Consider the following 19,201-nt stretch of genomic DNA (forward strand, 5'->3'; position numbering starts at 1 on the left):
AATTTCAGTATAGTAATGGATTTATGACAATTTTAGTTTGGTCCTTCAAATGGACAAAGTTACAATTTGACCCTTAAAAATAGGATAAATTACAGATTAGTCCCTAGCTGTAATATTAGCTTTTGCAGATTGGTTTGATGAATAATTAAGGGTTATTTAGTGAATTATTACCAATTTTATTAGTTGTTTTATTATGGATTAGATTTCGGAAAAACCGTTAAATTTTGGATTTTTGGGAAAATAACTAGTTTAGTCTAAAAACATATAAGGTTATGGAATATACCCTTAGATAAGTGTATTAAATAGGTTATATGTTCTTTTGAGTCATTCTTGAATATGTCTCCTTTGTATTCAGATAATCCTGATATTCTACCGGCAGGACGTCAGTAGAATTTCCTTCGGTATCAGCTTTTGATTGCTATTTGCTTTGAGTCAGGTGAGTGGATAATTTTCCATATGCATGAGAAATATTATAAATATTTGATTTGTTAATATGAATTGGATCATGCTTCTTGATAATATATATGTTGATTATTATCCTTGTTATGATAAAGCATGATCAATTGTTGAATCTGAATTCTTAATATGAACCAGTATATATATTCTAAATTGATAGCTCCTCATTTGATTGATGTCATGAGTTGAGCCTTGAGATATGAATATGTCTGTTTGATTATGATTATGAACCTATGGTATGTCAGTCAGAATACCCATGCTAACAGGGTAGTGTTAGTCTTTGTGCACATCGTATCTGAACCCTAGTTGGTCGGGAAAGTCATCAATTTGTGTGGACTGATCATCCCACAGTACGGAGCCTCATGCTCATTGCATTTTGATTTTCTGACGAGCTTTACCTTTTGATATTCTTGTGACCAATTTGAAAAACATTTCTATAGGAACCTAGAGCCATACTTGTATATATATTTCTCATTGCTGTATTACCTCGTGTGTGTATATTGAACGTTATCTACTCACTGAGTTGTTGAACTCACTATCTCATTATTTATCATTTTCAAGCTTATAGCTTGATAGCAGGTCATTTTGTTGGACCTTCAGAACCTGCTCTTTGGTTGTACTTTGTACCTTTCCTTTATGTCTAGTTAGTGCTCAAAAACTCTGAACTTATATAAACTCTTGTATTAAGACAATTCAATTATATTATGAAGTTGATTTTGTTATTAATGCTGCGTTAAACTTTGATTGAGTTAGGATAAGTTTTTGTGTAAGTTTGGGTTTGTATAGGTATGAAACCTTGGAGGAAACCTTACCTATGTGCCGGTCATGGATCCGAGATTCAGGTCGTGACAGTTACAGACCCAAAATTGTAGCCACTGGAAGCCTCCTTGCCATAGAATAAGACTTTGAAGGAAACCCTTGTTAACCCTTCGATAAAAGCAATCTTCTTTGGGAAAACCTTCACCTCTAATCCCACAGGAGCATGCACTCTGGAAATGTAAGTGGCATTTGGACATCCCACATTAGTCACGGTTCTTTTGATAGTCTGAGCAGGCTTATGTCGATCTAGGTTACTGATGGAGATCGATGGATAGTTGATATTGGAGATGAGTCCGTCAATACTGATTCTGGGGCAGTTGAAGTTTGTCTTGGACATAGATCTTATGTTTTTCTCTGAATATCCATAATAACAAAGGAATTGCAAATAATCGTCCGTGGTTGTTTCAAAAACTAATCCTGGATTAAGAGCTTTGAGTGGGTTTATTTCTCCAACCCCCACTTCATGGGCATTCGCAAAGTGATGTGAGCTGTTTTGCAAGGGTTTCCCCATATTATCATAAATGGTTGCTGCAAAGAGAACAGAGGAAGAGATCAATGCGAGCACTTGTCGTGCATGATGGTGGAAGTTAATATATGAACACAGGACCATTTAGATATTAAACAATAATAACATGAAAAGGAATATCAGTACAATCAAAAGCATCATTCAATCCCCTCCCGGCTAAAAAAATATAAAGTATATAAAACCAAATTCATACAGTAGAAACGTTATTTTACCATGGGGTGCCGTCAGCTAAAATCCCCCTCTGCATTCCCCAAGCCCTAGTTACAATCTGTGAGTGTGTGTGAGTTTGAGAGTGTGTGTCCATCTTTTGTTGTAAAAAACTGATATATAAAAAACATACTAATGTTTATGAATTGAAAAAAAAAACAAAGTCTTTGTAAAAAACTAATATATAAAGAACAAACTAATGTTTATGAACTGAGACAAAGAATAAAGAACAAAGTCTTTACAATTAAAAAAACAAGAAGCAAAAAAATATCTCAGTAGATTATTGTCATCCCCAATGTTTATTTATAGAAGGAAACAAATATTACAGAAAAATAAAACACTAAAAAAATATACCAGCTATGTTCCCTTTTATTAAAAGAGTTGTATAACAAGTTAGTCTAATCCTAGCTAAGCTTAAACAAATAAATTAAAAGAAACATTCTAATCTAGATAATCTTATTGACTATCGGATAGATAGCAATGCGGTAGATTACTAATAAGTAATCTTGTTCCAGCTTTGATACATCTTTATGAAATTCTACCTTAAAAAAGTACCTGTTGTCATAAGTGCTGATTTGATCATAGAAGTACTCCACCCATGATGAAAAGACTTAATAAATGCTGCAGCCCCTGTCACATGAGGGCAAGCCATTGATGTACCAGACTTTATGGCACATCCAGATGGCTTATTTCCAACAGGAACACTCCCTGCTTCTTTTCAGGTATCATGGCAGCCAAAATGGCATCTCCTGGAGCCATTATATCGGGCTGAATTCCCGATCAGTGTTAATGATTAACTAAGTTGTTAGCTAATAAAACAGCTCCTGAATTCTAATGTATTACAGAAGCTAACCTTGAGAATGTTTTCTGTATATTGCCCAGGCCCTCTGGAAGAGAAATATGCAACAGTTGGAGCTGGTCTATATCGAGGAACATCACGGGCAGGAAAGATGGTTGCAGTAGGCTTTCTGTACAGGGACAGAGAAGAGAGCAAATCCATCTATGAAGTTCTTGGACAAGTTTCTTAACTGGTATGTAGGGCATGCGCCTCACAATTTTTTAGGATGTTAATAATCTCACAAAAAGTAATTGTTTCTAAAGTTTTCGTATATATTGAAGAGTGTTAAAAGAAAACTATGTACTATTATGTCTATTACTGGGAGGAGTATCTTTGATTAATTAATTGAAGTGGCTGGATAAGACAAGCACAAAGTAGGAATAAAGAAGAACCAGGATGACATAGAGGTCGGATCTCCAGAAAAAGGGATCAGTTTCAGATTATGAGCGGATCTTATCCATAATACATTGCCCTGGTTAGAAAGGCTTGACCAGAAGATAGGGATCTATATGGGATGTATGTTTCCTGCACAGCACTTAGTGATCATATTAAAGACATGTAAGAAGGGAGAATAAGGAAGAAAGAGGCAATGTGAGTTTCAGCTAGTTTAGTTGATGTCTTGATGGTTATTTTGTGTTATCACAGAAGACAAAATCAAATCTTACAAACATTTAGGATAGCAAGAGTTAAGACCAAAACCTTGTTCCTTATTATGCATCCAAGCTGAAATAGGATAGACTAAACAAGGTACAAAATTTGAAATTTATATCAGTGATGCTTACTTGGTACCATTGATGTATTTAATAATCTGCAACCCTGAAAGATTTCCAACTTCAGCAAATGGAAACGTGCCTGAATCAAAAGGAACAACTGTCTCATCCTCACTGACTAAAATCAACCCTTTGGCTCTAGCATCTTCCACGACTAATTTCTTGATTTGCCGTGGAATATTTAAATCATCATCTGCGCATACAACAATCTTGCCCGCAACTTTCTGTGTATCTAATGATCCTGGGTAGCAATTCCTGCATTTTAGTGAAAATTAATTCACTTCATACAATACATGACTTTTATCATTATCATGAGTATCACTTCTTGATAATACCTAGCTTCTGATATTGGAGTGAACTTAGCAGCAACATCCTCTCCAAATGCGAGAGGATAATTTCTTGAGCGATTGAAGTTTGAGAAACTGATGGCAGACCCCTTAAGCAAAAGGATTGTAAGACACGAATTCATTCCAAAAAGAACAGAGAGGAAGAGAGAGAAGAATTATAATATAACAGATCTTAATATAGGACAACATTAAAAGAATCAACAAATCAATATCTTACTTGGAAAGTCTTCCCATTTCCAAGCAGCACAGAAGATTGGAAATCTCTATCAATATTAGAAGCTGCAACTGTAAAGATCCAAGGAGCTGAATTGACAATAGTGTAAAGATCAGGCCCGTCATTTCCTCCAGAGCACACTACCATGATATTCATTTGTTGTGCATGAAATGAACCAATTGCTATGGGGTCATTTAGGTAATCAGATAGAAAGAGCGAGCTCATGCCAATAGAAATGGAGATTATATCAACTCCATCCTTAATTGCATCATCAATTGCCTTCAATATGGCGGAACCAGAACAACCATCTAATATGCATGCTTTGTATATTGCTATTCTAGATGAAGGTGAGCCACCCCTAGCTATGCCTCCAGCTAAGTCATGGTAACTTACATTAGCAACTTTAGCACCAGCTGCAATGGATGTGGTGTGAGTACCATGGCCATCAAAGTCCCTTGGCGAGTCATCTGGTTTAGCCATGTGGGTCTTGTTATTACTGTATGTCCTTTGGATGGGGTCATAGTATCTTGCTCCTATCAACTTCCTACAGACATACAGACCAGAAGATAAGAATTCTGCACCGTAGATTAAATTTAACAGCAAGCGGAAATCATCACTTGGGCTTGTCTCAGGGTAAGGGTGTGTATTTAGCTAAAGATTTTAGACTTGAGGCATATTGCTATGACTGTTTAAGAAAAAAGAACTTGCTCTCTGATATAAAAACACTGGATGAGTATACAATATAGATAAAAGCTATTCTATTAATGGAGGCATCTACACGAACATGTATTTGCATATATGCATATTGTCCTTCTCTTACTTTACAACGAAAAAGACATAATCACCTATTGCAATTGGATTTCTTGAAGTCATATCCTTCCATGCAAACTGCTTTCATCTTGAAGGGATTTCCCCAATTCCATCATCATTGAAACTTGGCGACTCAGGCCATATCCCTAAAGCTAAGAACACGTGTAATATTCTAAAAAAATTATGAAGTCTGACAATATGCCCTTGGATAAGACTCAATCGCAGCAAGACACAGCAAAAAGCTTTGTACAAAATGATGGGAAAAAATTTATATCCTTTTATAATGCCTTTCCAATTCATTGAAAGGCTCATTGAATTTTGTAGCCTCCCCTCTTTCAAAATTAATACACACCCTCGTAAAGATTTGAACTCAAAACCAGCCCCACGTAAAGGAGCAAGGCATGAGGTGAGCTTTTAAAAGTTGAAGTCCTTGGAATTTAAATCCTCCAAACCCTGCACCATTAAAAAAACAGCTTCCTCACAACTTGTTGGAGCTAGCTTTCCTTTTTATTTTTGGATGCTTATATTTTTTTTAAAAAAGAAACAGGAGTGATATTTATTTATCCAAAACATGAGAGTTTAAAGATATATGAATTTAAAATCAGTTTTATATGACCAAATTTTTATCTACCATTAGGAAGGAAAGTCTTTGCATCAACCTAGGTTATCTTATCTTAAATTGCTAAAAAAAATTATTTGTGTTATGAAAATTCCCCGTTAATATTCCTTACTCTAGCATCAGTGAATATTTAATTACATATACTTTCAACACTGGTGTTGGTAAATATTTAATTCCGGGTAATTTTAACTTTGGCGTTGATACTTACTCAACTACGAATAATTCCAACTGGTGTTGGTAAAAATTTATAGCTTAAAAAAAATTAGTATATATGTTTTTATTCTTGATTTTGACATTAGTAAATAAATTGGTAAAATATATTTATTTATTTATTTATTTATTTATTTTTGTTTTCTAAGACATGCACAACTTCTATTTCTTTATTTTTTATTTTTTTGTTTTTTATTTTTTGAACTGGGTTCATATCAGCTTATGTGGGCTGGGCTAGACTCCAGCCAGCCCAACCCAATCACTGGCCCAAGCCGGTGACCCGGCTGGGAAGACAACACGCGTGAGCTGGTTCACGCATGTCTAAGTGTTTAGTGAATTAAAATTCACATGAATAGTATAGCATGAATGAAAACTGAAAAGCGAGAAGAGATGAAGAAAAACTTACATGTGGTCTGCTGCTCCTGAAGATGAAGACGAAGTTGAGGGCGGTTGGTGCTATTCCTCTTTTCTTTTCCTTCTCCTTTCTTTTGTGCTTCTCTTGTTCTCCTTGTCTCTCTCAGTGTCTGCCTGGTGCTGGAGCTTGATGACGAAGACAATGGCGAAGATGTGTTGATTGGCCAAAGCTAACTTCTCTCCTTCTCTGTTTCTGTCTCTGTTTTATGCTCCTGTGGGTTTTTTTTCCTTCAGGGATGTCTGCAGAGATGAAGGCAATGGCGGGGACAATTCTCTGTGTATGTTGGATTCGTTTCCTCTCCTTCTCTCTGTGTATTATTTCTTCGCTCTGGGTTTTTTCTCTGGTTCTGCCTCTGTTTTTTGCTTAGGTTTTCGGTCCCCTTCTGGGTTTTTTGCCGTCCTTTTTATAAAGATCCTACAGCTTGCCCTTAAACTAGTCCTGCCTCTGCAGGACTGTTATTCAACCACGAACAAGATCGCGGGCAAGAGACGTGGTCCACGATTGGATTGGATTTGTTGCAGATTTTCAGGTCCCCAGTTGAATCGGGATGAAGAAGACGAACATGGTTGTTCCACCAGCAACGATGATGTTTTAGCAGAAATGGACATTTTCATTTTGACCCTTGATCTTTGGAAATGTAGCAATTGGATCTCTAAGTAATTAAAAATTTCTTTTAATTTTGTCATTGGATTAATTTCAACTGAATCCCTAAATTATAACAATGTTTACAAAACAGTCCTACATTTCCGGTTTGTTCGATTTGGTCCTTAATTAAATCTTCAACTTTAAATTCTTTCAAAATTATCCCTGGAAAAATCAGTTAAAAGTCTTAAAGTAAACTTGCAATTTCACTATGGTCCTTAGTCTTTTAATCTCCTGAAATTTTGCTTCTAATCAGCCCACAACTCTTGTATTTTTTTAATCAAACCCCTGATTTTTTTAATTAATTAAATCAAAACTTAATTAAAGTCTCCAACTTATTAATTCTTTAATTATTGACCAATTGACTCTCAGATTTAATAATTTCATCCTCAAATTTTAAATTTTGTGTTGCCTTAACCCCATTCTCAAATACATTTTTATCCATTTATTTTTTATTATTTATTTAAAAATTGGGTTATGACACTTCTTATTATCATTTCAGTAGTCTATTACACTATTTATATATGTCAGCATGAAAACAAAATAATTAATTATAACTAACTCTTGTAATAGCTTTAACTAACTCTTGTAATAGCTTTAACAAACTCTAACGACTTCATTGTTGTTTGCTGAAGAAGTTAACTGAAGAATGTTGTATTTGTTGTTGCTGCTGCTGGAGATTACTGTATTCGTTGCTGTTGTTGCTGGTGTGGAGAAGACAGAGGTGCTAGCTTCTTCATTGTTGGCGTGAAGACTGAGCTTCATGTTACTCAATATAAAGGATAGCTACAATATGTTTTCAGTTAATTTAAGAGACTAATAAAGTGATGTGTCTAATATATATTTGTTCATTTAATTTCAAATCGAATACGGGCTCACACTTCACTGCAAGCCGGACAAAATAAAACACAAATAAATAAATAAATGTGCTGGCGATCTTTTGGAACCAAAACAAATTAAATTGCAAATAAAAAATCAATACAATATATATTTATTTAAATAAATAAAAAAATATAAAAAAATTAATATCACTAAAATGGTGGCGAAAAACTATATACTTCCAATTGCTTGGCAGTAGAAATTATTTTCCCATAACAATATATAGTTATAAACCTCTAGGCCTCAAAGTTAAAATTTAAATATTTTCCCCGTAGAAATACACCAGCACATTGCCGAAAGTGTTGGATATTGAAGGCATGAAAATTTGATTGACTAGTTATTAAGTATTATTCATTTTTCATACATGTTTCGAATCTTATGCCTTGATGAAAATGGGTAGTGAATAGTTTTAAAATAGTGATTGGTGTCTTGTCTAAATTATTGTCTCACAATTTAAGATTTAACCTATTCGTATACTCACCGTAATGGAATGAATACACCAACCATGTTTATCAATTAAATAATAATAATAATAATAAATTAATAAATAAATCATGGAGAGTTGACTCGATGAGATCCTCTAGATCAGGTAGGTGAGCCCATAATTAATTAATTAATCCAATCAAAATTTTACTTCTTCTAAATGATATTATGTTGATTTTAAAAAAATAAAAATAATAATATCACTGAATTTAATATCTTTGATCTCAATAATGCATAAATGCACAGTGGAGCGTATAATATAATGGCAGCGTTGAGGCACGAGGGAGTCTTGGGGCGGGTCGCTCGATCCAAAATTATGTGACGAAGACCCTCTCTATATCTATAATTAATTAACTAAAAACATGAGCACTCATCTAACAGACATATTGTGACAAAATATGTATATTAATTGATCTCCTTTAATTTATTTACTAAATTAAATTTCTTGCACTTACGGGAATGCCTGGCTGGCAGAGATGAGATGGATATGATTCCTGTCTCAATAATATTGTTTCTTGTCTATTAATTTAGTTAGGATTTTGGTTATTGTCATCTTATATTAAACCTGCATAATAACAATTTAGGAGAGGAACACTTTTATCATCATATTATAGTCAATAAAAGACACATCCGTAATAAAATAATAATAAATTTCATTTCTTTAATTACCAAAAGTAGTGAAAAGGGGTTGAAACAGAAATAAAGGGTGTTTTTATTGATTAGAAGGGTGTTTTAATTTAATATATTTTTTAGCATAAATATAATAAAATAATATATTTTTTATTATTTTTTAGTAAAATAATTTTTATTTTAAACAAAAAAATCATTTTTTATAAATATTAAATTAATGCTTCCCAACCACCAAACCAAGAATCGATTTCATCATCTTCCAATCACAAGAACCGAACCACTCTTCTAATCAATAAATAAAAAAAATTGAAATCCTTTTTCCTATCTATAAGTAAATGTGTGGAAATGAGCTACTTCCATAGTCCCATTGAGTTTCCCATCTTCTATTGCCACACTTCGTCTCCTATTTCCATCTAACATGTTCAACCAAAAGCCCTCAATGGCAGAAGATCTCCAAGAATTGGTCCTCAACCTTCCCAGAGAGAAAAACCTTGATGGCACGAATTCTCTCTATCTGTTCAAAGGGGCCTGGGTTTCAGCTTATGTGTTAAGAGCTGTGGATTCCTTTCAACGCCACTTCATTGCTCAAGACACCGATATAATTGTAGCTAGCATGCCGAAATCAGGCACTACTTGGCTCAAAGCCCTTACCTTTTCGGTTGCAAAACGCCACCTCTATGACCCCAGAGAAAGTCCTTTACTCACCACCCCACCTCATGAGCTGGTGCCTTTTTTCGAGACTGACCTTTACATGAAAGACCCGCACCCAAATCTTGAACAACTTCCTCCTCCAAGAATCTTCGGCTGTCACTCCCATTTTGCAAATTTGCCAGAATCCATCAGAAATTCCAAGTGTAAAGTTGTGTACATATGCAGAAATCCATTGGACCAAGTTGTCTCTTTCTTTCAGTTTACACACCAGTTCAAACAAGATGGCACACCTTTATTATCGTTAGATGAATGTTATGAGAACATTTGTCGTGGAGTCCACAGTCGGGGACCTTTCTGGGATAATGTGCTGGGGTATTGGAAGGCAAGCTTAGAGAGACCAGACAAGGTGTTGTTTTTAAAATATGAAGACTTGAAGGAGGATATAATCTCTAACTTGAAGAAAATCGCTGAGTTCTTGGGAATTCCTTTCACCGACAAAGAAGAAAAGGAAGGGGTTATTGAAGAAATATCAAGGCTGTGCAGCTTAGACAATCTCAGGAATTTGGAGGTGAACAAAAACGGTGCTCGCCCTTCTGGGGCTCCAAACAGCTCCTTCTTCAGGAAAGGAGAGGTGGGTGACTGGGCAAATTATCTGAGTCCTTCCATGGCTGAGAACTACTTGAAGATTGTGGAAGAGAAGTTGGGTGGATCTGGTTTAACCTTCAAAACATCTCAATAAAGTGCAACGTTCTCCTTAATTCCCTTGTGTTTTTGTGAGCGTGGATATTATCTATTATTGTTCGGTGAACCCTCCTTGTTGCTTTCTTAAATAAAAATTAAGATTCTGGATCTCAAAACTTCATGGCATCTGACAGTGATGCTAATTAAATTTAATTTTTATTCCAATGTCAGTTTTTATAAGTTTTTTTTTTCTAATGATAACAATAAAGACTTTTTTTTTTTTTATCACTCCCTACCATAAGTTTCCAGTAAGGAGATGATAAAAGATCAAAAGGTGCCAGCAATGTTTATGACATCCAAGCCAGGCTCAGTCACCCCCTACTAGATAAAGATTAAAAAAAAAAAAAAGATTGCAGCACAGTCCAATTCGGTCTAAGGTTCTCACTTCATCAATTATCAAAATATTTTTTTTCATGATAATACGTTTTGAATTTGTGATTAAGTAGGTTAATAATTTACCATATAATCGAGCTCGAATTCGATTTTTCATGAACTAAATTCTTCCTAATTCAAGTAGCTCTCTTCTTCCATATCCTTGACTTTTTTAAAAAAAAAAACAAAGAAATAAAAAACTCACCAAACCCATGAAAGCTGACGAGTGGGTTGCCGATGCATAAGGATCAAGGTGCTCATGGGAATACATAATGAACGAATTTAATAACTTTGATTTCAAACATGCAGAATTTAATCTAAAAACATAAGCATTAATCTAAAAGACTTGTGAAAACATAGTACATTAATTGAATTTTTTTATTATTAATATGAGTATTCGAACCAGTTTCTATGTACCTTGATTAATTTTACGGATTCTAAAATTAACAATTATATAAATCTTTAATAACTATTATATTAACAAATATATAATTGAAATTACAAGTGAAATAAATCACTTAATTTCAAATTCTTACCCTGGCCAACTACTATATATATCTCTTGCACTTACGGGGAATACATGCCGGATTATTTTAAATAAACGTTCCTTTCCACGTGATTGGTAAAGAAGAGATGAATGCCACCGCAGATTTCTGTCCCCATCAATATTACTCGTCGGCGCATGTTATTTTTAAAATGTTTTTTTTTAATATATTAAAATAATTTTTTTAATTTTTTAAAAAATTATTTTTGATATTACTAAATCAAAATAATATAAAAATATAAAAACAATTAAAAATATTTTTAAATATTTTTAAAACACAAAAATAAATTATCACGTGTATTCTTTTTTCTTCTTCTTCTATAACCTTTTTCAAAAAAAAAAAAAAGAGAGAGAATTGGGACAGCCAAGATAAGATGCTGGAATGTCAGTCACAATTGATCAGCTAAATCACATGTTTTGTGATATTTGATATATTAATTAATTTAAATCCTAGTGTATTATGCAGAATATATGTGTGTGTTGAAGAGTGTTGAATACCAATCAAATGAACCCATGGTAACGTTCTAAGAAATCAGCAAAAAGTACAGGTTTTAGAATAGATCTAGCCTCTAATATCTAGGGTGCACGTCCTTAAAGCTATTCTTTAAAACAGAAGCTTCCTTTGTCTACTCAAGGATGTGAGAATCTTTTGAGTGTGCTTAGGATATTCAAAACTAGCAATTCCTAGTTCATTGGTGCAAACAATGCTGCTGATGTTATTCCAGCAACATGCCAGCAACCTCAACAATTTCATCAATGCAAGCCATGGTGCAAAGTGGCATTGCAATAATATTTCAGCGAACTTTAATCAACTTGTCCATCACATCATTGTTTCTGGAGAATGAAAAGCCACTGTTTGATGCTATGAAGTTAGCTCTTTAGAAATACTTGGATAACAGCTCTGTGACTCGGTTGACAGCACAACCAATGGAAGGAACACTTGTAGTAAATGTATATTGCTCGATGATCACTTCATCCTCTATTGAAAGTGCATGGGTTCCACAACTTCTTTCGAGGAAAATGAGATAGATGGTTTTCAGAAACATATTTTCATCATGTGAAGGATGTCCTTGCGTAAATATCTTTTCTATAAGCAAGAACTTAATCTAAATAATAAATCAAAAACAACTTTGTTCAAGAACTGAATTTATACAACGAAGGTTTAAAGGGATTTTCTTTCGCCACTCAAGCCACATCTTTTCTTTGGATCTGACGCAGCCAAACCGAAGGAATAAGAATCAAAGAACAAGAAAGATAGAACTATTGAAGAAATATCAAGGCTACAAGAAAGATAGAACTATTGAAGAAATATCAAGGCTGTGCAGCTTCGACAACCTCAGGAATTTGGAAGTGAACAAAAATGGTGTTCTTCCTTCTGGGGCTCCAAGGAGTTCCTTCTTCAGGAAAGGAGAGGTGGGTGATTGGGCAAATTATCCGAGTCCTTCCATGGCTGAAAATTGCTTGAAGATCGTGGAAGAGAAGTTGAGTGGAATAAAGTGCAAACCTATAGAAGAAGAGATACTTAGAGGGGGAAAGAAAATTTAAATTTTTAACGCTCTCTTTGTCTCCACTACGCCCTACGGTATTGCTGCAAAACGAAAGATTAGCCTCTAGAAAATAACAAAGATGACGAGTCCTTCGACTCGGAAAGAAAATCTTAATTTTTAGCATTCTCTTTAGCCATCCTCGACGATAACAAAGATTACGTTCTAGCTACTCATAGAAAATGACTGCGTTTTATTTTAGACATTTAGCAACGGTAGGAGGCATAATTTTTAAACTTGAATTCGAGTTTCATTTGGGTAAGTTGCGGGTTACGGTTAAATGAGATGAATTTAGTTAATTTATTTTTTTATAAAAACGTAAAAGTAATATTATTTTGAAATAATGTTGTTTTTTAAAAACAATGGTTTTTAATTGACTAATTGGGTTAATGGTTGACCTAGATTCTTAACGGTGTCAAGCCAAGTCAATTCCCTCATTCCTTTTATTGAAATTTGGATTATGGGTCAATCTATTGACTCGGGTCAAGTTTTAGAACAGTGATACGAGAGTGGCTTAATAGTTAAAGAATTTTTTTTTTTTACTAAGATATCGTTTAGAATTGTATTTTAAAAAATATTTTATTAAAAATAACCACTCTCAAGCACCATAACATATTATGTTAGTCTCCACAACTATTTTCAAAAGTCTATTTGTTATCGTTTTTCTTCAAGCTTGTGAAACGGAGTGTTCCTCCATTCCATTATATAATATAAATCATATTCTAAAACTTCATCTAACAGTTTAAGCTTTCGAGTTAAGATAGTTCTTGACATGGTATCAGAGTCTTGATGATCAAGTGATCACGAATTTGAATCTCACTATCCTCATTTATTTGATAAAGATGAGTGCATGCAAGTTTTAAATTTAAATGACTTTTATTTAGGAGTATGTTAGAAAATAATATAAATTATATCATAAAATTTTATATAATATCTCAATCTTTTAAGTTGCGATATTTTATTTTATTTTAATACTTTGCTGTGTTAACTGCTTTGCTTTACCTTCATAGACTTGAAAAGTCACGTGTTCTGAACAAATGGGACTATATGGCAGAAGAGATCAAGAAAGTGACTTTTATTTTCAATAATTTGCTCTTATTGGACCTACTGAATTATAGCTGTATATAGGGAACTCTAAACCATATATTAAAAGTATCTTTTTTGAGATATCAATGTCACCTTCCCCACTTTTTAATTTTTTTCATTGAATGAAATGATTTTCCGACACAGCTTTTAATTTCATATCTACTTCCTGTTCCTCTTATCTTTATCCCACGTGCACTTGTGAAGTCCAGATTTCTCTTCGAGCAGACATAATTTTCATGTGCGCGTAATGTTTTCACTTTCCACGTCAATGAAATTTTCATCAATAGCTTAACAATCATTACATGACATAATAATCAAGAGCCATGAGTAGCTAGCAAATAAATTTCCTTATTATAGAAGGGCAGGGATGTCTTTATATTTTATTTTAATATATCAAAATAATTAAAAAAACACAAAAAATTAAATTTCTTTTTTATTTTGAATTAGTATGTTTTTTATGTTTTTAAATTATTTAGATGTGTTAATTTTAAAAATATTTTTTTAAAAAAAATATTATTAGCATGCTTTTTTAAATAAAAAACACTTAAAAAAACAACAGTATCAAGTTATGAAACAAGTACTCGTATTTAGAAGCTATGCTAGCGTGGTTTTATATTTTGATATAAAATTTTATTTTAATGAGAAAATCATTGAAAAATAATAAATGATAGACAAGGTATCGATTGATTGGATTCTACTAACAAAACTAGACGTTTGTTTGGGAACGTAGTGCAAATCGTGTTCTTAAAATTTTTTAATTTTTTGATAAAAATTAAAAAAATAATTATGTTTTCGATTGTTTTGATGTGCTGATTTCAAAAATAATTTTAAAAAATAAAAAAATATCATTTTAATATAAAAAATTATTTAAAAAATAACTGTAATTACAATTTCAAACTCATACAAAAAAATGAGATTTTGTTGGTTTTCATATTGTCAGGAGGAAAAGTACATTAGAGTTGACAATTTGTTTTTTCTATTTAACTTTATGTTTTCAAAATCTAGGGGTGTTTTCAATTGATGTTAGTGATATTCCATGGAAAATGTTTCAATTGATTTTTATTTATTTATTTGATTACATTTATGTTTTTACTTTTAATTTTTTTTAACTACAAAACATGTAAAAAAAACCTAAATATAATTTTTTTATTGAAAAAAAAATATTTAACTCGTGAGAATTATCTAGTTTATATATAAATAACAAAAAACTCATTCCCTTATTTTCCTCACCATTCCCCTCACACGTCTCAAGAAGAACTGTGCTAGTAATTTTCCGATTAACCTCATCTCAGCCATCCCTTTCCTTCCTTCCCCGCCCCCGCGCGCATACATACATATACATACATACACATACATACATATACATATATATATATATATATATATATATATATAATTTCCCACTTTTGTCCAAATATGTGATTGGTGCTGGAAACCGTCCATGAGACAATATATATTTACCAAGATAAGTTTCCACAAAGCTACAAAATTCACTTCAATAATCACAAAACATGTGATCTAGCACCAAAGCATCGCTTCTGTCAAAACTTTCAGCTTTGCCTTGGTCATGGTATTTCAGAGGATATCATAACTTTTGTGCGAGGCTGCGAGCCTGCGTTCCCTTTCCTGTCCACTAAGAAAATATATTTTGCGTTTCTAAGATTTGTATTTTGATTTCCCTGGGGTTCGTAAATCCAGTTTAATTTTATCAAGTTCGTAAATTAAGAAAATATATTTCCTTGAGACTCTTTTTTTAATGGAAATTAAGGTTTTAGACCTTCCGTTTGTACATGAATTATCGGGTCTAGCAGGTGATTTATCATCCTCTATTTTTGTATAAAACCTATCTCGGTACATTAACCAGTTAAAAGATCTAGGTTATATAAAGTGATCATTTTAAATTAAAAAAAATTAAAATGATTCTTTTAAAATAAATTAAGTTAAATCAATTTGTATTCATATATATATATATATATATATATATATATATATATATATATATATATATATATATAATTTGATTCTAGAAAATTCACAGAATAACAACTCATCGTGACCACATCATAGATTGTAGCAATGACTGAGAGTCATTGAGTGGACTGAGAGGAACTTTAGAGCCACATAATTTGATTCTAGAAAATTCACAGGATAACAACTCATCGTGACCACATTATAGGTGGTAGCAATGACTGAGAGTTATTAAGTGGACTGAAAGAGACTTTAGAGTCATAAAATTTGATTCTAGAAAATTCACAGGATAGCAACTCATCGTGTGTAACTTTACAGCTTCCTCACAACTTGTTGGAGCTAGCTTTCTTTTTTTATTTTTGGATGTTTTTATATATATATATATATTTAAAAAAGCAGGGTGATATTTATTTATCCAAATCGTCCTCTGTTTTTGTATAAAACCTGTCTCGTTACATTACCCAGTTAAAAGATCTAGGTTATATGAAGTGATCATTTTAAATTAAAAAAAATTAAAATGATTCTTTTAAAATAAATTAAGTTAAATCAATTTGTATTCATATATATATAATTTGATTCTAAAAAATTCACAAGATAGTAACTCATCGTAGCCACATCATAGGTGGTAGCAATGACTGAGAGTCATTGAGTGGACCGAGAGGAACTTTAGAGCCACATAATTTGATTCTAAAAAATTCACAGGATAGCAACTCATCGTGTGTAACTTTACAGCTTCCTCACAACATGTTGGAACTAGCTTTCTTTTTTATTTTTGGATGCTTATATATATAAAAAAGCAGGGTGATATTTATTTATCCAAATTGTTCTCTGTTTTTCTATAAAACCTGTTTCGGTACATTACCCAGTTAAAAGATCTAGGTTATATAAAGAGATCATTTTAAATTAAAAAAAATTAAAATGATTCTTTTAAAATAAATTAAGTTAAATCAATTTTTATTCATATATAATTTGATTCTAGAAAATTCACAGGATAACAACACATCATGGCCACATCATAGGTGGTAGCAATGACTGAGAGTTATTAAGTGGACTGAAAGGGATTTTAGAGTCATAAAATTTGATTCTAGAAAATTCACAGGATAGCAACTCATCGTGTGTAACTTTACAGCTTCCTCACAACTTGTTGGAGCTAGCTTTTTTTTTTATTTTTGGATGTTTTTATATATATATATATATATATATTTAAAAAACCAGGGTGATATTTATTTATCCAAATCGTCCTCTGTTTTTGTATAAAACCTGTCTCGTTACATTACCCAGTTAAAAGATCTAGGTTATATGAAGTGATCATTTTAAATTAAAAAAAATTAAAATGATTCTTTTAAAATAAATTAAGTTAAATCAATTTGTATTCATATATATATAATTTGATTCTAGAAAATTCACAAGATAGTAACTCATCGTAGCCACATCATAGGTGGTAGCAATGACTGAGAGTCATTGAGTGGACCGAGAGGGACTTTAGAGCCACATAATTTGATTCTAAAAAATTCACAGGATAGCAACTCATCGTGTGTAACTTTACAGCTTCCTCACAACATGTTGGGACTAGCTTTCTTTTTTATTTTTGGATGCTTATATATATAAAAAAGCAGGGTGATATTTATTTATCCAAATTGTTCTCTGTTTTTCTATAAAACCTGTTTCGGTACATTACCCAGTTAAAAGATCTAGGTTATATAAAGAGATCATTTTAAATTAAAAAAAATTAAAATGATTCTTTTAAAATAAATTAAGTTAAATCAATTTTTATTCATATATAATTTGATTCTAGAAAATTCACAGGATAACAACTCATCATGGCCACATCATAGGTGGTAGCAATGACTGAGAGTTATTAAGTGGACTGAAAGGGACTTTAGAGTCATAAAATTTGATTCTAGAAAATTCACAGGATAGCAACTCATCGTGTGTAACTTTACAGCTTCCTCACAACTTGTTGGAGCTAGCTTTTTTTTTTATTTTTGGATGTTTTTATATATATATATATATATATTTAAAAAAGCAGGGTGATATTTATTTATCCAAATCGTCCTCTGTTTTTGTATAAAACCTGTCTCGTTACATTACCCAGTTAAAAGATCTAGGTTATATGAAGTGATCATTTTAAATTAAAAAAAATTAAAATGATTCTTTTAAAATAAATTAAGTTAAATCAATTTGTAATCATATATATATAATTTGATTCTAGAAAATTCACAAGATAGTAACTCATCGTAGCCACATCATAGGTGGTAGCAATGACTGAGAGTCATTGAGTGGACCGAGAGGGACTTTAGAGCCACATAATTTGATTCTAAAAAATTCACAGGATTGCAACTCATCGTGTGTAACTTTACAGCTTCCTCACAACATGTTGGAACTAGCTTTCTTTTTTATTTTTGGATGCTTATATATATATAAAAGCAGGGTGATATTTATTTATCCAAATTGTTCTCTGTTTTTCTATAAAACTTGTCTCGGTACGTTACCTAGTTAAAAGATCTAGGTTATATGAAGTGATCATTTTAATTAAAAAAAATTAAAATGATTCTATTAAAATAAATTAAGTTAAATCAAATTATATATATATATATATATATATAAAAAATTTGATTCTAGAAAATTCACAGGATAACAACTCATCGTGGCCACATTATAGGTGGTAGCAATAATTGAGAGTCATTGAGTGGACTGAGAGGAACTTTAGAGCCACATAATTTGATTCTAGAAAATTCACAGGATAGCAACTCATCATGACCACATCATAGGTGGTAGCAATGACTGAGAGTCATTGAGTGGACTGAAAGGGACTTTAGAGCCACATAATTTGATTTTAGAAAATTCACAGGATAACAACTCATCGTGGCCACATCATAGGTGGTAGCAATGACTGAGAGTCATTGAGTGGACTAAGAGGGACTTTAGAGCCATATAATTTGATTCTAGAAAATTCACAGGATAGCAACTCATCATGTGTAACCTTACAGCTTCCTCACAACTTGTTGGAGCCAGCTTTCTTTTTTATTTTTGGATGCTTTTATATATATATATATATATATATATATATATATATTAAAAAAGCAGGGGTGATATTTATTTATCCAAAACATTAGAGTTTAAAGATATATGAATTTAAAATCAGTTCTATATGACCAAATTTTTATCTACAATTAGGAAGCAAAGGCTTTGCATCAACCTGGGTTAACAAGCGAGAACTACAGAGATAATTTTTTAAAAAATAAATTAAAAATCTAAATCTTGAATTAATTCAATGTAGGAAAAAGTTGGCAATTTTTTTCTCCAAAAAATACAAGTGAATTTGAGCCAACTAACCAAACTCTCGATGCAAGTCATGCATTCCATCAGATTAAATAATTTTTTATTTTATAAATATTTTTTTATTTAATAGATTTATATAATAATAAAG

At 32.2% G+C, this 19,201-nt stretch overlaps 1 protein-coding gene and 1 pseudogene across 1 annotated transcript; one reads left to right on the forward strand and one right to left on the reverse strand.

Moving 5' to 3' along the window:
- Nucleotides 1–1,139: 1,139 nt before the first annotated feature.
- Nucleotides 1,140–5,312, reverse strand: LOC133702410 (CO(2)-response secreted protease-like; annotated as a pseudogene).
- Nucleotides 5,313–9,177: 3,865 nt separating this feature from the next.
- On the forward strand, nucleotides 9,178–10,365 carry LOC133701263 (cytosolic sulfotransferase 15-like). The gene has a single exon (XM_062125122.1). The coding sequence runs from the start codon at nucleotides 9,284–9,286 to the stop codon at nucleotides 10,253–10,255; it is 972 nt and encodes a 323-aa protein (XP_061981106.1). The 5' UTR covers nucleotides 9,178–9,283; the 3' UTR covers nucleotides 10,256–10,365.
- The last annotated feature ends 8,836 nt before the right edge of the window (nucleotides 10,366–19,201 follow it).

This window comes from Populus nigra, chromosome 8, assembly GCF_951802175.1.
Source record: "Populus nigra chromosome 8, ddPopNigr1.1, whole genome shotgun sequence".
Taxonomy (NCBI): domain Eukaryota; kingdom Viridiplantae; phylum Streptophyta; class Magnoliopsida; order Malpighiales; family Salicaceae; genus Populus; species Populus nigra.